Raw genomic sequence first — 20,515 nt, forward strand, 5'->3', positions numbered from 1 at the left:
GGGAGTTCCAGATCTTATTTTATTTATTTTATTTTTAGTTTTAAATGTTTATTTATTTGAGAGAGAGAGGACTCACAAGCAGGGGAGGGACAGAGAAAGGGAGACAGGGGATCCAAAGCAGGCTGTGCACTGTCAGCAGAGAGCCTGATGTGGGGCTCGAACTCACAAACCATGAAATCATGACCTGAACTGAAGTCAGACACTTAACTGACTGAGCCACCAGGGTGCCTCAAGGAGTTTCAACTTTTAAACATTTTAAGGAGGACCATGTAAAGGCATTGAAAGTATTTCAGAAGTCATCTCCCTGGCTGTAGTGTGGAGAACAGACAGGAATGGGGCATGTGGTTGAGTTATTTAGGCCCGAGAGCATGGTGGCCTTGAGCAAGAGGAGTGACTGTGAGGAGAGAGAGGGGAATAAATCTGCAAGACTTGATGAGCAGATTGTGTACCAGCTTTGGTTGTTTGGCTTTCTGAACCGTGGAAGTAGAGACCTCCAGTGGGAAGTGAGCCTGCAGGTTTGAAACTCCGGAGGGAAATCTGAACTTGAGAGGGGCTGGTGACACACCTCTCAGGGCAAGTGAAGTGAGAAGAGAGCCCCTCTACAACCTGGCAAACACCAATGGATGTAGTTTTACTATATCCCGTGGTACTTCAGACTCATTCGTTTATGAAACAGTTATATCCCCAGCTCCTTTTCCAAATGTATAGCCTTTAAGCAGTACAGTAGGGATAAGTGGATGTTTTCTGAGTTGTCACTTTGCAAAAGGCCTGATGGGAGGAACGTTTCCCCCATTGCATATTTCAGACTGCTTACTTCAACTAGGAGAAGGTGCTTCACATTATAGCAAGGGATCATTTTGACAATGCTTAGCAAAATGGCTTCTTACACGCGGAAAATACTTCTCCAGAATGCAAATGCTTGACGTGATGGAGAAAAACGACAGAGGTAATGTGAACTAAACTGTTAGGCTGGTTTGCAAAATAATTGTACTCATTCATTTTTATAACTGTGCACACCCAGGCCTGTAGGGCATCTTAAGAAAACAGCCAGGGCCAAATTTATAATTAGCTGAGTCCATTTTTGCCTGGCTTAACCATGGATGTAGGACAGGGTTGGTTTTGTTATTTCCTTAATTGAAAGCGTCAAGAAAATACAAGCCAGGTCAGAGAGTTTTTGATTGGGGAAGGAACGCTGGCATAAATAACCCCAGATTATATGTCTGCTGGAGGCTGGGAGGAGGCTGGTCTGTGCGGCCTCCTTCTGAGGTTACCCAAACAGGCCCTGGTGACTGGCGGCTCTCCTATGGAATGTGGGAGTGCATGTGAGCATTTTGAAATTTCTTTAATTTCTTCCCAGGGCAAAGGCCCAGGAAAACCAAGGTTTCTCAGGGAACCTAAAAGCTTCTGACAACCATAATATAATTCTTTATTTCCTCTTAATGTAACTTGCCCTCCCCTTTCTCCCCTTTATTTCCTGGTAACTGGTCAACCCAACCATCCTAAACCAGGGTGGAAGGGGAACTAGTATTTTTAAGTACTTGTGTACCAAATGGTCCTGTCAACAGCCTAGGGAAGTAGGTCCCATGATTTCTATTTTGCATGTGCAAACTGAGACTCATTCAAGGTCACTCATCCAGAAAGACGTAAAGATAGAATTCCGAAACAGATCTCTTTGGCCCACAGGCTCTACTATCTTGACTGGAAAATGCCCATTTCAAGAAGTCTAAATGAGAAGCATCCTGATCACTTCCTCAATGAATCTTCATCTTTTATTGCTTCACCCCACCGGGATCCATTCTTAATGTTAAACAGCTGCCCTAGATATTCTGTGGTGCTCAGATTCTTCCTGTTTGTCTCCCCAACCATTTCTTGCTTTATGCAAAGGACTTGCTCTCCTCTCTGGCTTTCTTCTTGTCTTTGGAAAACTGATTGGCAAATGCTTTTCTCATGCAGGGCAGGGCAGGGCAGGGCAGTTTAACTGAGAAGGTAACATGATTCCTAAGGATATGATTGGTCAATGCTTCCCAATATGGAAAGGCATAGATCTTTCCACCTGCAGTAATACTCTGCAGTCTGAGTCTGCACCTACAGAACCATGGAGTACAGATTTCCTCATGTCAGAGCACCACCCCCGTAACAGGATGAAAATAGTAAATGTGAAGAACCACAGTGCCTTTCCACACCTCCTTTCCCAGTATTCCAAATGAATTTTCCACCCAACTAAAATGTGTCTCCAAAGCCATTTGAGAAATGGGAAGCTTGGACAGCCCACAGAATAGCAAAGCTGCTGGTTTGGTATAGGTGTGGAAAACCATGGGTTTCAAATCTACAAATGCCCTATATTGATACCTTACCACTTTTCCCCATGGAACAGGTATAACCAGTGTCCTCGTTTTATAGGGATCGTTCTCCAGGTGCCAGGGGTAGCCTTGGCCTTCCTGCCTATTCTCCCAGGGAGTTCAAATTGGATTCTTCACTTTCATTATCTCTGGGGGTGTTGGGGGAAGGGGGGCAGTATTGCCCACGCAGTATCCCGGGAGTCATGAAACCGGTGTTTTATTACATGCAACATAGTCATTAAAGCTGAACTTTATTTCTGAGTCCATTGGAGGCAGAAGAGAAAATGATTCAGGGGGCTGACTTCACAGCTTTGCTGGGTTTCTCTGGCCAGTGCTTTCCTGTTTCTGAGTTCTGTGTTCCAGGTTTGGATAGGGGTTCATAGTGGGAAGTTTGATGTTCCTGAGACCTGGTAATGATGTTGAATTAAAGGTAGGTATTAGATTTTCAGTTCCCTAATAAAATGGTAAAAACAGTAGCCAATCCTTCATGCTTTCTGAAGTGTTCTAAGTATTTTTTTTTTTCCATGTGATAACTAACTTAATGGTCACAAAATCCTAAGAGACAAGTCCTGTTCCAGCAGGGTTAGAAGCCTGAGCATATGTGCGAGGGGGTGATATCACGAAGTCCAGTAAGGGAAGGTCAGAGGGTCACTTGAACCTGCCATTCTCCCTGTGGTTTCTGTTTTTTAAGTACACTATGAAAGACAGCCAAAAGGTATAGGACTGCAGTTCATGAAACTCTAGAAGCTTGATTCTGATGTTTCTAGAAGTGGGGCTTTTGGAGTCTTGACTTCTCTAGCTCAGGAATGATGACACCTGTCTCAGACAGCACAGGAAGTAAGTGATTGTGAGGATAAGGTGAAACATGTGATACAGTTTGTGAACAGTAATAGAAAGTTTTAGAAAGAACTTCACTTGATGGTGGAACAGAAAGAAAAGAATGGTGGTGTGAAGGCAGTATGAAAAGTGTCACCTCCACAGTATCACCCAGATCACCTGATACTTCATTAGCTGAACTGCACAGAGAGTTTCATTTTGTTGTAGCTTAGTTTTTGTTTTTAGTGAATTAATTACAGACATTTAAAAATGGAGAGATGTTTCGTAACAATTTGCATTTCTGCTTTGTCTTGAAAAAAGCAGAAGGTCTGGTGAGACTGACCTGTACTGCTTCACGATGGCTGTGGTCTGGAGCTACAAGCGGCCGCCTCCAACAGATGGGCTTAATGCCACATCCAGACCCACCCTGTCCCTGATCTCCCATGTGGTTAGGGGCAGACTACAACATGAACTTAGCTGGCCCCAGGCTTCCAGCTCCATCATGTCACGTCACATCACGTTCTTATGGCATGTCACACTTCCCCAGTCAGGTTTCTGAAATGGCGCTGTGTAGCTCAGATGAGAGAATTCCAGACACGCTGCAAGCCATGCTCATGGCCTCCAAAGCACTACATATTTCTCTCCCGTAGAAAGCTGCAAAGGCTGTTTGGTTAGCATTGAGTAGCCTGAGTTACCACAGTGTGCTTGATTCAGGTGTCAAGTTTCATTTTGTTTGTTTTTAAAGTAAGCTCTACGCTCAACTTGGGGCTTGAACTCTGGACCCTGAGATCAAGAGTTACACCGTCTGCCAACTGAGCCAGCCATGTGCCCCCTGTTAGGTTTCTTTTGAAGTCTGCTGTTTTCTACCAACAAAGGTAGTTGAGGGTAGTGGGGTTTCGGGGTGACCCAGACCCAGGTTTAAGTCCCAACTCTGTCATTTACTAGCTATGTATTCTTGGGAAATTTCTAACCTCTTACTCACAGGATGGATGCCAGGCGTCAAGGAGAAGGTGTCTGCCTAGAGCCTGTGTTTTTGCTGAAGACTTACTTATTCATCTTTTGTGACTAGTTTGATGGGCTACTTTTAATACCAAGTAGTCAGTCTTCTCTAAGCAACGTAAAAAAAAGATAATTGTGTTTTAAGGCAATTTGAAAATGGTTGTCTCCCTCCCATTACCAACAACAGTATGATTTCAGGCAAATTACTTAATACCTGAGGACCTCAGCTAATTCACTAATCAAAAGGAAATATCTGTGCCCCACTTCATAGAGTTTGTTGGGAACATTAAATGATATCATTTAAATGAAAGCGCGGAAGTCATATGGGCTTAAATACAGAGTAATCAGACATGAAAGCAGTGTTTAAAATTTGTTTGCTTTTAACAGCGTCCTTTAAAAAAGTTTTTCTTTTAGGGATTCCCAACAGATGGGAATAACTCTTAAAGCTGGGAGAAGGCCAGGAGGTGAGTCTGTCTGGCCTTCCCTCTCCCTGAGGCACCTGTTCTGATGAAGCTCACCCCTAACATTTGGGCCCAAGGCAAGAGTGCCTAAGAAAGCATAGCTGTCATATGTCTAAATACCTAAAAGTGATAAATCAGGCCAACAAATTGTTAAGCCAAGTTAAGTTCTACTATCTGATTATAACATTTGCCTTCATAATGCACTGGAAAGCCAGGTTTGAATTTCGGATTCTTCCACTTCTTGGAATTCTGTGCCAAAATGGGACTGACCAAGGAGTTGTGGGCCCCTAAATGCCTTTTCTTTCCACCCCTGGCTCCATCCCCTACAGAAAAGGAGCTTTGAGTGTTATGTGTATGGACACCCCAACCTCCTTGCTCCATCTCTGACTGTATCCTACAAAGAGTAGCCTTTGACCAGTCCTGAGCCCAGGGGGTGCGCAAGTGGTTGTATAGTTCCCCTTAGGAGGCCAGATCTGGGGAAGACCCCCCCACCAAGGCCATGGAGATAGGCTCAGAGCTATCAGGGTAGGGTATTCTGGGCTCCTGAGTTCTTGGAGCATATTCTAATTTTTTTTTAACTTTTTAAATTTATTATTGAGAGACAGAGACAGAGCATGAGCATGAGAGGGGCAGAGAGAGGGAGAGACATAGAATCTGAAGCAGGCTCCAGGCTCTGAGCCATCAGCACAAAGCCCAATGCGGGGCTCGAACCCATGGAGCACAAGATCATGACCTGAGCTGAAGTCGGCTGTTTAACCGACTGAGCCACCCAGGAGCCCCAAGCATATTCTAAAAGTAGGGGTAAGGGGTTTAGGCCCTCGGTGGGCATGTCCCTTTCACTTGAGGGTTTCTCTTCCTGTGAGAAAGGGAATAGTTAGAAGAGGGCCAGACAGTAGGGCCCTTTAAAATTTGGACCCAAATTAAGGGCCCTTCCTGCCAATATCTAAGGCCAGTGCTACTCTGAACCCTGGGGCCCCAAGAAGCCCAGTGTGTGGACTGATATCTTCTTTTACAGCTTTTCACATTTATACTCTTGAGTCCTGTGGTTCTGGAAGTGTTCTTTCAACACAACATAGCTGAAAGTCCCAATTGCTAATGCCAGTTTTAGAAATGAAAAGGATGTAGGGGCGCCTGGGTGGCCCAGTTGGCTAAGCGTCCAACTCTTGATTTCAGCTCAGGTCATGATCTCACAGTTCGTGGGTTCGAGCCCTGCATCAGGCTCTGCATTGTCAGTGTGGAGCCTGCTTAGGATTCTGTCTCCCTCCCTCTCCGCCCCTCTCCCACTTGCTCGTGCTCTTTTTCAAAGTAAATAAATAAACTTTAGGAAAAAAAAAAAAGAAATGAAAAGGATGAAAAAGCTTGGTGTCTAATGTGAGAGCTCTGGCCAGTTCATTCTGTTGACCACTGAGGCTGTCAAGCAAGGAGCAGCTGTGGCCAGCTTGAGCCCCAACCAAGAGGACATACAAACGCTGTAAGCATTTTTTCTGTCAAGCTGGGTATCGCACAGTTTCTTATGTAGGGACTTGTACTTCCCTGTTTTCAGCCCTGAGTCTCTGCACTGCCTGGTGTCTCCAAGTCCAGAGTTTCTCCTCAAACTGTGCAGAGACAGGCAGATATAGAAGACCTGGAGATCCAATGATTTTGTGTACAAACTTTGAGCCAGTTACCCTGTTGTCAGCACCATGCCTCACCTGTCTTCTGCAACACTGGTGTTTTCAAATTTTGAGCTCCTTGGGGGTCTACTGGACATGATGGCTCACTTTCCCACAGTAGCCCTTCTGTTGCAGTTTAGGCTGTGCCCCTCTCTCTGGCTGTCAGGAAGCTCTATTTCATGTATCTTTCATTTTTTTTAAAAGTGCTACAATCCCTGATCTGCTCGTGTCATCACCACTTTTTCCCCTTGTGATTTAATATCCTTTGAATTCCTTTACTGTTTGTTCTGTGGCATTTCAGGAGGGAGAGGAGGAAAATAGGAATGGCCAATTCACCATGTTTGAGGATTTAAATTGTACTAAGAAAGTAGCAGGACGCTGGTGTTCATTGAGGGTCTCATCTACATCCAGATGGCCTCAGATCCCTCCTTTCTTGCATTCTTTCTTTCTCTTTCTGGATTTCAGAGAACTTGGGGTTCACATTGTCAGATTGGCTTCAGGTCACACTGGGCCAGTGGATGGAAAGCCCTAATTTTCCAAACAGCAGTTATCATCTGTTTCTAGAGCCTAGAATTGAACCCCATCTCATAACGCCAGTGAAAGCTGGTTCTCCAATCATTTTGGAAATGTGATCTGTGTGGGTTTTTTTCCCCAATTAAGACTCTCCTGTTCTTGAACTTGCTCGGCACAGTTTAAGACAGACATAATGGATAGATGCAATTTTTATTCATCTCGTCTCCTTAGTGAGTTCTGTGGTGAGTTAAACCCATTTATGGTTCTTACTGATATGGAAGTACATGTGAATATTCATTTGCACAATGATGTGCTTATTATTATATTCTTATCTGTGCATACATAAGTCTTTAATTTTGGAAAAACCCTTCATCTTTTACGTTAACTTTCCCCTCCATTTGCAGAAGGGGTTTTGAGTTTTTGAGAAATAAAAGATCCCATTTTTGAGAACTTCTTTGGAAGTAATTTTAAGAAAGACGCCTTGAGACTAGAGTGTGTTACAAAGGCAGCACAGAGCGTACTTAAATCATGTCTCTGAGCGGTGGTTATTTTTATCAGATAGGAGAGAAAACACAGGCAGATGAAGTATGGGTTTCAGATACTTAAGGCACTTCTGTGGAAGAAGGACTTCACATTCCATGTAACTCCTCTGGGCAGGCCTAGGACCTGTGTTGCAAGTCTCAGGAAGATAAGTGCTGATCATGAGTCACAGTCTGACCACTTGAGCTGCTTCAGAGAGAGTTAGACCCCTGTCTCTGGAGGAGTTTACATGAAAGCTGTTTGACTCTTTGGCAGAGAGGTTAAGGAAGGGACTGAGCATCCAACTTCAACATTCACCCTATGACTTTTAAGTTTCAGATTTGGAGACTTGGATCTGGAGTTTGAGAGAAATGAATATATATTGTTTTGTCTTCATTTCCATGGCAGAGCCTATGAGAATTTTTGAACTGTTTCCAAAATACCTTCCCAGATGCCATTTCTGAATTGTGCATCCTTTCTCTTGCAGAAGAAAATGCAGAAGTTTCCATGGATGTTTCCCTGGCTTACCGTGATGATATGTTTGCTGAATGGACTGAAATGGCCCACGAGAGAGTGCCCCGGAAACTCAAATGTACCTTCACATCCCCCAAGGTAGGATGCCTTGGTGTCTAAGTTGATAGGGTTTTTATTTGGGTTCCAGGTATGTGGGAAGATTTACTTTACAGCTGACAGGTATGTTCTTTAGTATGAATGACCCACAAAGGTTAGTCGTCATCCTTTGTCTTAGTGGAGAAAAGGGCAATGTGGTGATTGTATGTCCCTGTTCAGGAAGAAAGAACAGAAGAAAGAATGTCTGTTTGAAGTGATGTGGTTGTTTCTCTGAAATCGCTCCATACAAATAAACCCTTGGTTCTTAAGCACTGAGAGTGTCTGAAGAATGTTGCTAAGTTATTTTGAGGTGTGAGAATCTGTTCATATTGAATCAATGCTTGTGTCTGCTTCTCTGATTCTTAGGCATTCCTTTGTTGCCAGAGTTAATGTGCAGGTACAAAGACTAAAAATCCCAGTGAATACCACATACAAAAAAGAGGCCCTGAGGGAGGAAATCTAATTTCATTTGAGACCTGGGTCTTCTAACCCATTTTTAAGGCTCTCCCTTCTCTGGTTCATCCAGGAGGACTCTTTCAACCGCCCACAGGAGGGAGGTTACTCTCCTGCATTGAAAATAAGGAGACATTTTGTTTTGGGCAAAGGCCTTTAATTTTATGATTCCTCATAAATGAAAATGCAAAGATTGACTCAGTGACCCTCAAAGGATAGTAGGATTTGATGGTATAAGGACCAGGTCACAGTTAGCCAGGGGCCCTTTTCATTGCCAAGTGCTGTCCTCACACACACCTTCCCAGGTTCTGACTCCCCTGCCCGTACTGACTAAAGTTTCTGTGAAGATGAAATGGAGCCATGGTTATTGTCACTCATGGTTACATTCCTTAAGGGTATTGACATGGAGCACCATCAGCTAGGTGACCTCTGATGTCCCTTCGGGTACAGAAATTGTCTCATTTTTTCTGTGTGAAGTGCATGAGAGACCCAACAGCACTGAAACACATTCTTGATTATGTCATCTGGCATCTTTGGATCAGTTGCTTTTAAAGGACTTGGGCAGCTTTGTAGTACCTGCTCCATCGATCAGTTTAGTACTTCTTCTCTCCTAGCATTGGCCTTTCCTGGCCTCACTTTTGGCTATCGCTGCAAAGATGGGGTGTCCTGTGGAATGAATGGTAGGAATGGTAGGTTGAAGCTTCTGGGTATCATGCCCCAGCTGCCCACCCTACACTGAAGAGGAGTAAGATGGGGAAGGGCAGGTTCATAGTATTACCATTTAGTTAAAAGTGTGGATTTGGAACAAAACACACTTGGCTTCAGTTTCAGGCTGTATCACTTACTGACTGCATGGCCTTAGGCAAACGTACTTAATCTGTCCAAGCTTAATTTTTTCATCTGCAAAGTGGGATAATAATAGCTGCTTTGGGTTTCTTTAGAAGGATTAAATGAGATGGTGGACACAAGCAGGGTGACCTTATTATTTCATATCCTCTCTGGGATATGTTTGGGAATGAAAGAGGAGGTTTCACCAGGTGGGCCACCAGGACTGTTGTGGGCAACCCACACACCCTATATATAGGGGAACCTGGTGTTTATGAACTCTCCCTTCCCCAGGTTCCCTAGACCAGAACTACAGAAAGTGTGGTCTGAGGACCAGCAACACCAGTATGACCTCGGAGCTTGTAGGAAATGCAGATTCCCAGGCCTGGTTCACACCCAAAACCTAGTAAGTCAAAATCTCAGGGTATAGGACCAAGGAATCTGTGTTTTAACAGGATTTCAACTCCTGCGGTTTCATGAAGTTTAAATGTCACTGCCCTAGACCCTCTGCTGTCTGCCAAATGTAGTACCATCCCCTAAAAAAATCATCTGGAATTGTTTGGGGTAGGTACTTGGGGGTAATCTGTAGGTGAAAATGAGTGGTAGAGAGAAACCTGAGGTAGCAGGAGAGAGGACTATCTGACATTTTCAAATCTTTATATGCAGTGGGAAAAATTAATTAAAACCTTTCTGTCACTGCAAGTTGATTGCATCTTTCAGAGGTGAGACTGGTTGGATATCTAAGCTAAAGTATATGAAGCTTTGGGGTATGGAATTTCATCCTCAGAAAATGGAAAAGTCATTTCTTGCCTCACTTACACACTTGGAGGGCGCTGAGAAGCAGAGTGAGGGGGAGGTCATTAAGAAGCCTGGAACTGCTTCTTAATGATGGCTGCTTAATTATCTTTAGGATGTGTTGATCCCTTTCAAGAAAGATATTAAACCTTGAAAAGTGTGAAGGAAATGAATCATCAAATCTCTGCTTTTTGATTGCAGTGAAATTTAGTCTTGAGTCTGAAGATTAAATGAGAAATTGCTTTAAAGCTTTTTAGTCCCTGGTGGATTGTGAGTTGGGGAAAAAAAAAAAGTCAAGTTGCCACCTGCTGTAATTTGTCCTAATTAGCCGGTCTCATGCTGGAGTTGGGGGAGGACTGAGGGGGATGGGGAAAGGAAGGGGGGAGTGCCTTTCTTCCTAAATGTCCTAAATACTGGCAGAGGCAGAACCTTGGTGCATAAGGATAAGTTCCCAACAGGAGACAGTGAATTTGTCTCGGAGACAGGTAGGCCAGGCCAAGATCCCAGAATCTGATGTGCCTAATTTGTTGAAGGTAAATTTGTCTCATGAAGTGGTAGTGTTACCCTCTCTATAAGGACGAGGAAGTGGAGAACACTGAGAGAACCGTGAATGGGGAATTAGAAGGAACCCTGGAGATCTTGTTTTACTTAGGAGGAAAGTGAGGCTGAATGAGGCAGATGACCTTCTCAAGGAATCCAGCAGGGGGCCAGATCAGGGCTAGAATAGAAGTCTCCTGACATGACGTTCAGTGCCTTCCCTACCACAGACACATGCCTCAGTACATGTCTGGGGCAACATCACTGTTTTCTCCCTGCTGTACTTGAGGGTCCTCTTCCCCATCAGAGTTAGAGGCTGGATTTGGAAGACCTATGTCCCCCAACCCAGTACTGCTACTACTTTGGGACCTTGGGCGAGAAATACAGTCAAGTCAGTGGCAATAGACTAAGTAAGTTTTGTTCCCTTCCCTCTCAAAACCTCAATTTCTAGAAATAAAACAAGACCCTGAAGGAAAGCACATAAGAAAATTCTTTCTTGCCGTTAACATAGAGGACAATTAACTTCTTCCGTGTGGATTAATCTGAGGCCAAATTTGAGGAGGGTAGTTCCTGCAGAGCCCCAATACTTGCCCTGATTTATAAGTGTAAAGGAAAGGAGTAGAGAGGAGAGAAGGAATCTACATAAGAAGAATCATCCAGTCTGCAACTGAAGTTTGGAACAGAAGCAAAAAGCTTTCGACAGAAGAATTGTTTGAAATCTCATAAGCCAAGTCTAGTCAACTAATAGTTCTGAAAGAGTCCTTCAAACCTTAGGGGATGCAAAACTATTATGATTGATTTGTAATGTCTGCTATGAGTGAGGAAGGGAAGAGTGGAAGCATAAAAGCCAGATATTAGCCTGCTGTACCTCTACTTTTGTCTCTGTCTCTATACAAAATTCTGTTTATTACACTCTAAGCTCTGTCCAATAAAGAATTCTCCAAGATCACCAAAGGGTGAGAGACTCTTCATACACCAGTCGGATTGTGGATTACTTGTTGTCTTCCTTCTGATTTCTCCACTGGACTTTTTACTCTAAAGATACACAAAAAAATTATGTTGGTCCTGAGAATATAGTCTTAGGAACAACGAATTAGGTCTTCCCTATCACTTGGTTAAGAGGTGTACACCAGGAAAATACTGAAGCTGGCATATAAACCCTACATCGATGGCAGACACTCATCTCTTTTATCAGGGAAAAGTCCCTAGCTACTAAAGCTGATGCCTCTACATGCCCATATTTACTCCCCTACCCTGACCCCTCAGCAGGGCCACATAGCCAGGAGTCCTGGTGAGGTAGAGCAGAATTTAGTTTTCAAAAGCAACCTGTACCCCTACTCTTTAATGTCTCACAACCATGCTTTCTGAGCAGTAGCTCTTCAATCATTGGCAGGAAGTCCAAGAGGCTTTTCTAGAAATTGGGCTAAATTTGGCTTAATTAAAATTTCTGCTCCCTTCTGCCATCTAACCTCTTGGGCAGTTAGGAAGCTTCAGAGGCAGAAAATTCCAAGTTGGCATCTCTGACAACCTAATCCCATTATTACCTTTTATCCCTTCTATCTTCCCCAAATTCTAAGTGTTCCTTGACTTGCTTCTTTTTCTATCAAATCAATAAAAAGAAGATATTTTCACCTTCTTGTAGCTTCAGGCAAAAGCCGTGAAAATTACTCTTGGCATCCAAGAGTGTGATGAACATTTCAGAAGTTGCCTGTTCCATGCAGCCAACAGTCATGGAATAGTAGTGGTCTTCCATGATGTGCTGCAAATAAAAATCCCTTTATAGGCCTGGTAGACCAGGTTATTCTGATGTGAAGCTTAATGCGGTTTGAAGAACTGAGAAAGTGTTTGCTAAGAGAGGAGATTTCTGTTTTTTATCTAAAATTTTCTGGTTCCACTTCAAATGTGGCTGGGTCTTTTTTTGGGGGGCGGGTGTGGAGGGAGCAGCCATTGGATACCATGCCTCCAGTGTGCCCTATTATCTGTAGCTCTGAGGTATACCTTTAAGCATTAGCTTTTCAGCATTGGTGATATGAGGCGAAGGTAAGACAATTTAGACATAGTCTGTTGGAAATAGTGATTCTGTCTCAAACGCTCTGCTCTTCTTCCAGACCCCAGAGTATGAGGGTCGTTACTATGAATGTGATGTCCTTCCTTTTATGGAAATCGGGTCTGTTGCTCATAAGTACTACCTTCTGAACATCCGGCTGCCTGTGAATGAGAAGAAGAAAATCAATGTTGGAATTGGGGAAATAAAGGATATTCAGTTGGTGGTAAGTGAATCTACTGGGTCCAGGCAGCATGTGACATTAGAACACCGGCTCAGAACGGTGGTTTGTGAGCATGTGTGTTGGAAAGTAACTCCATCTCACCCTTGGGATCTCCGTGTGCCCATTGCATCACCTGAGAAATAGAAATGATGGCTGAGATTTCAATTGACATGAGAGATTACAGCAATGGAAAGTAATGCAGTTATTGTACCCATTTAAGATTTTATTATAATGGTCATGATTGTGTAATAATACCAAGATAAAAGTAATTTTTATTCACATGTCTCACCTTGCAAGGACAAATGTTTCTTTTTTTTAAAGTTTATTTATTTATTTTGAGAGGGAGAGCAGTGGAGGGGCAGAGAGGGAGAAAGAGAATCCCAAACAGGCTCCACACTGTCAGCACAGCACCCTGTGTGGGGCTCAAACTCACAAACTGTGAGATCATGACCTGAGCCAAAACCAAGTCAGACGCTTAACCAACTGAGCCACCCAGGCACCACCCTCCTCTTTCTTTTCTTTTTTCTTTCTTTTTTCTTTTTTAAGTTTATTTCAAGCACAAATGTTAAAGGTAGCAATGGTGTTTTTTAGGTTCTTTCCATTTTATTTGTTTAACAGGCAAAAAAAGAAAAAAAAAAATAGAACATGGACCGAGTCTTTTTTATCTAAAAAAGTCACATAAGAAATGCACATTTATTGTAGAAAATTAGGAAGCAAAAGTAAACACAAAAAATAACATAAAAATTGCCCGTAATATCTAGAGAGATAATCACTGTTGAGGTTTTGATATATATATCCCTACAGACTTTTTCTATACAGATAGAAAGATACATGCATATAGTTTTTCCAAACAAAAAAAAATCATACTCAACTGACTTCTTTGTTCCTTGCTTTTTTTTTGTTTAATAGTATATTGTGAATATAATATAAATATACTTTGCAATACTGTGTAGCATTCCACTGTATAAATTTACCTTAACACATTTTACTGTCCCAACATTTTGGGAGCTATCTTAAAATAGCTCCAATTTTTCAATAAAAAAGTCTCACAGAAAAATCTTTAATCATGCTCTTAGTGATTCCCTTTGTATAGAGTGGGTCCATTTTTTTTGCCTTTTATTTAGATTTCTTACAGTGCCTGAGGAGGGGGCAGGGGAAGGGTGAAGAGGGTACATGCTATGAATATTAAAGCTCTTGATCTTGGGGCGCCTGGGTGGCGCAGTCGGTTAAGCGTCCGACTTCAGCCAGGTCACGATCTCGCGGTCCGTGAGTTCGAGCCCCGCGTCGGGCTCTGGGCTGATGGCTCGGAGCCTGGAGCCTGTTTCCGATTCTGTGTCTCCCTCTCTCTCTGCCCCTCCCCCGTTCATGCTCTGTCTCTCTCTGTCCCAAAAATGAATAAAAAAATAAATAAATAAAAAATAAAAAATAAAAAAAATAAAAAAAAAAAAAAGCTCTTGATCTTGAAAGTTCAGCAGAAAAGATCTCTTTTCACTTCTCCCCAAAATGCGTTTTCTGGTAGGAAATAACACTAAGATATAGTCACCTTCAAAATTATGATTGGTCTTTGTCTAGGGAATCCATCAAAATGGAGGCTTCACCAAGGTGTGGTTTGCAATGAAGACCTTCCTTACGCCCAGCATCTTCATCATTATGGTGTGGTATTGGAGGAGGATCACTATGATGTCCCGACCCCCAGTGCTTCTAGAAAAGTAAGAACTGATTTCAGAGCACTCTTAAAGAACACTGGCATTCTAGATCTTCCTGCCATGGTCCTGGTTTTGCTGGGGTTTAGTTCAAGTGGTCATTGTGGTACTTAGGCAGGTGATTAGACCAGGAATCATCCTGGACTCTTTTTACTCCTTCAGCTTTCACATGCAACTTATTATTAAATCCTAAGGATTAAACCTCTCTCACATTTCTGTTTCTCTATTCTGTCTTTGCTCTTCATTCCTGTGGTCTGAGTCAGATACTTCTCTCTGTCACTGTGGACAAACTGCCTTGCTCCTAAGCCCAACCCTCTCACCTCCATAAAGATGATATGCTCGTAGATATATCCCCTTTCTGTCCCACATTACTGACTTTTCCTTTCTGCTGGATTATTCCCATTAACATACAAACACACTATACCATTTCACATTCTTAGACAAAACTCTTGATTTTCCTATTTCCCCCTGAAGCCACCACACCGTCTCTCTACTCCTCTTCATATCAAAACTCCTCAAAAATTTTGTCCGTATATCTCCTCCACCTGTTCTTTCTTGGGCCCATTCCACCCCTCAATAAAACTGCTCTTGACAGGATCTCCAGTGAGCTTCACATTCTAAATCCAATGGTCACTTCTCAGTTCTCACTTGACTCATCACCAGTATTCGATGTAATTGGTCATTTCCTTTTTCTTCACAGAGCCTTCTTCACCCTTCTCATGGTTATTCTCCTCCTTTGCTGATCATCACTGTCTCCAGTGCTGTTTCCAACCATCTTTTCAACCTCTTAAACTTGGGAGCCAGTGCTCAGTCTTTGGACCTCTTCTCTTTATTAGCTATGCCTGTTCCCAGAGTGATGTCGTCTATTCTTGTGGTCTTAAAAATCACCTACACTCTGATGACTTTTAATTTATATCCTCAACCTCAGCCTCTCTCAGCCCTCAACCCAAATATTCCAGCTGTTTATTTAACATCTTCACTTGCACAAAAATGTAACACATGCAAAGAACAACATTTTATTTCCTCTGCATCAAACTTGCCCCTCTCCTAGGCATCCCCACTGAAGGAAATGGCAGCTCCATCCTTTCAGCTGCTCAGATTAGAGAAGTAGGAGTCACCCTTTACTTCTTTTTTTCACACCCCTCGTCCAACCCAGCTGGAAATCTCACCGTATCCATTGCTACCACCATAGTCTAACTCACTTTCACTTCTCATTTCTCACCTGGATGACTAGAAATAGCCTCTCAATTGCTCTTCTTGCTTCCACTCTTGTCCTTCCTATAGTCTATTCTCATAGCAGCCAGTGTTCACTTTCAAGTATAAATCAGATCTTGTCACTCCTCTGCTCAAAGCTCTCTGTTGGCTTTTCATTTCAAATCCTCTGATTTCATCTCCAATCCTCTCTACCATTCACCATCCCCCTTGATGATGCTTAGACATGCCTGGTATGCTCCCACCCCATGGCCTTTGCACTGCTGTTCTCTTCGTCTGAAATGCTCTTTCCTAGATATCTCTGTAGCCCAATTCCTCATTTTCTTCAGGCCCTGTCATAATGTCTCTTATCTTAGAGACTTTTTCCTCTCCACCTTATGTAAAGTAGTATTCCTTCTTTCTTCATTTTCTTACCTTGATTTATTTTTCTTCATTATATTCTATATTTATTTGTTATCTTTCCTCCCAGACCCATCCTCTCACCCCTGCTGAATGCAAGCATCGTTAGAGCAGGATCTTTGCCTACGTTGTTTACTACTATATCCCCAGCATCTAGAATAGTGACTGGCACATAGTAGGAACTCAATAAATACAAATGTGTTGAATGAATGAATGATATCATTCCACTGTTTAACCTTCTTATTGGATCCTCAGTCCTTTTAAGACAAATTTCAAGTTCTCTGATGGGGTAGGCAAGTTTCTTCATGAACTCAGCTTTTTTTGTTTTGTTTTGTTTCGTTTTTTCCTTATTTAGTGTCATGTCCTGTCGTTTCCTGGTATGTGCTACATGCAGATCCCCAAATGCTTCAGGCTGTTCCAGGCTTCTGTGCCTCCATCCAGGCTTTTCCCTTTGCTTGAAATGTCCTTCCACCTCCCCAGTCTTGACTCCCAGCTCTTCTCAGTTTCTGTCTCTGTCAAAGTTAGAAGTCCATGTGGCAGCCTGTGCACACTTCTGTCATATCACTTGTCACACTTTATTTGGCTCAGCCACTACATATATCTCCTTGAGTAGAAGAGGGCTACTCTCTTAGGTATCTCTAGCCCTAACAAAATGCTTGGTATGTCATCCATGCTTAATTAACCCTTGTATTTCATAGGTATGAATGGAAGTATGAATAAATCAGTGACAAAATGCATGAACTTGATAGAGCAGTGGCAATTAATAGTACAATAGGGAAAAAACAAAATAAAAACTGAACACACAGCTAAAACAAGTATTTCATGTTGTTTGGAGTGATTTATTATTGAAACAATCATGCTCGTTCATAGTTGCTGAGGATATCATAATAATGATGATAATGAGTGTTCTTAATGATCAGGTTAATGATTACCTGAATAGGTAAGCGGGGATAATTATGTTCAAAGAGGTCTGCTTAAGAAGGCAAAGGCGGGGGAAAACATTGTAGGAAGCTCTTAATCTGATTTGGTACCAAAATAAAGTTCAGGGCATTAAGGAGGTTGGGTTCAATTACATAGAAAATGTTAATGTAACACTCCTTCCTTCTGCAGTGGTGCTAACGAAATAAGACATTTTGCATCTCTGTAGAAATGAGAGCTAAGAAACTGATCATATGGCTTCAGTCCTAATATGAAACATCTCATTTCCCAAAACTGGGGTTTTTTTTGTTTTGTTTTTTTTTTTGAAAATCTGCCTCCCAGATGAATAAAGTGGTTTTCCTGATATTCTCTCATGATCAGAGTTATCTTTGCCCTTGGGATTTCCATGACTTTTATCAACATCCCGGTGGAGTGGTTTTCCATTGGATTTGACTGGACCTGGATGCTGCTGTTTGGTGACATCCGACAGGGCATCTTCTACGCGATGCTTCTCTCCTTCTGGATCATCTTCTGTGGCGAGCACATGATGGTAAGAGCCTCCTGACGAAGGAAGGGACTAGAAGGAAGTGTCTGGAGTCAGACCAGTGGTTCAGATTCCTACTCTACCACTTACGAACTAGCCAGGTGGCCTTAGGCAAGTGATTTAATCACTCAGAATTTCAGGTTTCTTGTCTGTAAGATGGAGTTTAAAGGCCTAAAGCATAGAGTTTTGTGAGATTTAAATGAGATGATGTATTTTTTACAGAAAGTAAACACACAAATGTCAACAATTACCACCATTTCCTCTGCTTTGACTTCAGCTCTTCTTGTCCCCAGGACCAAGGTAACCCCCAGTGAATGTGGGCCTGGCTCTTTCCCACTGGCAACTTGATCAGGTGGCCTAGTAACCCCTATTACCTCCCTGGTCTCAGTTTGCACAGACATCAAATCATATTTCAGGCAGGACTGAAGGTACCATGGATAAAAATAAGAATGGTGCAGTCATCACGTTGTGGCTAAGGTGATGTGCCAGCTGGAGCTTGGTCCTCCTGTCAGGCACAATCAGCTTCGTAGTAGCGGACTGTTTTTAAATCCCATAATGGTTTGATCATTGCTTCTGAAGACTTGCAGCCCTTGTAGGAGAGCAGTGAGAAGAGAGAGAGGTGTTAGCTTATGGCTGGGGTAGCCATAAGGGCCCCTCCAGCAGTGATGCACTGAGAATGAGCCCTCACAGCAGGGACAGGATACAGGAGACTCGGGTAGAGCAGCGCAGCCTGCCATGGTGGAGTGCCCAGAGTGAGTTGTGTGCAGTGTCCCCACCTGGGCTCCAGCCTGACTGCTACAATTTGTCTTCTGCCTTTCCCTGTTTTCTCACTTTATATTCCTTCATTCTCTGTCTCTTGGTATCTCTCTGTATCTCTCAAGAGGAACCACTCTTGATTTTAATGAAGACAGGGAGAATATATGTCTATTATCCTAACCATGAGAGATATTGATATATCTCTTGACATATTTTAATGCCTTAGAGTCTTTATTTTGTCCTCTGGGCACCACCCACCTGATCAAACACAAGTGTTTAGTCACATAGGAGTTCAACTCTGAATGAGTCCTTTTACAGACCATAGATCTTCCACTGCTGAGGGTACAAGACCTTTCTTTGGGTTCCCATAGCATCCTGTTACTGTTGCTGTGAGGGCCCCTATGGGTGGGCTGATAACAATGAGCTCCTTTGGAACAAAGATTTTGGTCTTATTCTCCTCTGCCTAGAGCCTAGCGTGATGCTTGATATACAACAGGTGTTTGAATGACTGACTTAACTATAGATGTGCTTTGCTTTCTCCTGTCTCATTTCTCAATTTGGTTTTCCTCAGGATCAGCATGAGCGGAATCACATAGCAGGGTATTGGAAGCAAGTTGGACCAATTGCTGTTGGCTCTTTCTGCCTCTTCATATTTGATATGTGTGAGAGGTGAGCAGGTGCCTGTGGGGTCCTGGGCTAACATGTGCATCCCTATGTCCACTCCAGCTCCTTTAGAGGTATTCAAAGAGGGGAAGGGTGGCCGGGAGCCTATGGGGTGAAAGCACTGGACATGGTCACATCCTCAGATAAAGATTGGGATTAAATCAAAGACAAAGCCCTTTATAGGTGGAAGATGTTTGTGCTGGCCCTATCCTTCAGACTCTGTTTCTCTTTAAGTCTGCCAGCCTTTCTTAGTCTAAATACAGCTCCCACCCCTCTGGCTGTGAGAAACTAAGAATGTGTAAAAAGAAAGTTCCCCTTTGCCTCTGTATTAATTGTGTCTTTCCATATCGTTTTTCTTTGTAGAGGGGTACAACTCACGAATCCCTTCTACAGTATCTGGACTACAGATGTTGGAACAGAGCTGGCTGTATCCTTCCTTGCTGGGTTCAGGGTTTCATTTCTTGTCATAGCCACCTGGTCCCTCAAGATGATTTTCTAAGTCCTGCTAATGTTCTCCATGTGTGCTCAGCCAGAGCTTTGATCCTCAGACCAATGATAACGGTGCAATTAAGGCAAATAAGAAGAAGAATGAATGCTTGCTTTTAAGCCCTGTGAGAGGAGGCAAAATGAAGAAGTTGCAGTGCGTCCTCACACCAGATGGATCAGAGTTGCTAGTCTTACCACAGCCTGTCTAAATGATCTATATGCTTGTTTACCGCAGACTCCGGCATGGCCAGCTTTTCCCTGCAGCCACAGAGGCTCATATCTGGGCCCCTGTGGGAGAGCCCGTTTCCAAAGTCATCTGTGTGCGCGACTTCTCACAGTGACCTTGGTGTGCCAGCGTACGTGCTGCTGCCATTCCTTTCTGAGACTGCATGGAGATAAGGCTAAGGTGATTAGTTCCAGGGGAGTTGCTGACGCTTCTGGTTGGTTGGTGTAAACTCTGTCTGAGTCATCTTCATGAAGCAGAAGCGACAGTCTTAGCTTATCCCCTTTAGGATGCTGGATTTAAATATTTTATCTTCCTGAATAATATGTCAAGAGCTTTGGGAGAAAAAGACTCTCCTCTGGAGTGGGGAGAAAGGCTGGAGTTGTATTATTTCCTGATGGATAATATCTTGTCACGTGCTGGTAAATAATGCTTTGTTCGGCCATGATGTTTATCTGGGCTTCTTAGTGTCACAAGAACTTTGTGAGCAAACTGATTCAGTAGTATCATTACCTTAAAGATGAGAGAGTTGATCTCACCATGACTCCCATCCTTCCTCTCCAAAATGTGAGCTGCACAACACAGGAAATACTCATAATGTTAAGTCTACTTCAACCTTTTCATTGTACAGATATGATGGAGGTCCAGGGAGGCAAATAAAATGTCAGGTTTCCTCATTCCAGGGTACTGTTAGCTTTATGGAAGAAGGAGAAACTTCATGAAATGTATTACTTAATGAAATATACATGCTGAGTTCATACTTGTTAAAATTTTTTAAAATATGCAACTTGGGGTAGAGTTGGAGCAGAAAGGACTTGCATTCAGG

General features: G+C 42.9%; 1 protein-coding gene across 3 annotated transcripts in view; it reads left to right on the forward strand.

Moving 5' to 3' along the window:
• The window catches only part of WLS (Wnt ligand secretion mediator), a 100,594-nt gene that overhangs the window by 59,970 nt on the left and 20,109 nt on the right, over window positions 1-20,515 (forward strand). For 2 of the 3 annotated variants that reach the window (XR_002079833.2, XM_019448924.2), the window contains exons 3-9: window positions 7,787-7,911; window positions 12,627-12,788; window positions 14,358-14,494; window positions 17,399-17,567; window positions 17,784-17,861; window positions 18,889-18,986; window positions 19,344-19,407. Coding sequence is in view for 2 of the 3 variants with exons in the window: in XM_019448924.2 (XP_019304469.1) it covers window positions 7,787-7,911; window positions 12,627-12,788; window positions 14,358-14,494; window positions 17,399-17,567; window positions 17,784-17,861; window positions 18,889-18,986; window positions 19,344-19,407 (833 nt within the window). In the remaining variant the exon portion in view is untranslated. The remainder of the gene's footprint in view (window positions 1-7,786; window positions 7,912-12,626; window positions 12,789-14,357; window positions 14,495-17,398; window positions 17,568-17,783; window positions 17,862-18,888; window positions 18,987-19,343; window positions 19,408-20,515) is intronic. The other variant, XM_019448925.2, reaches the window with a different exon arrangement.

The sequence above is a fragment of the Panthera pardus genome, unplaced genomic scaffold, assembly GCF_024362965.1.
Source record: "Panthera pardus isolate Hobbes unplaced genomic scaffold, ASM2436296v1 HiC_scaffold_11, whole genome shotgun sequence".
In the NCBI taxonomy this organism is placed as follows: domain Eukaryota; kingdom Metazoa; phylum Chordata; class Mammalia; order Carnivora; family Felidae; genus Panthera; species Panthera pardus.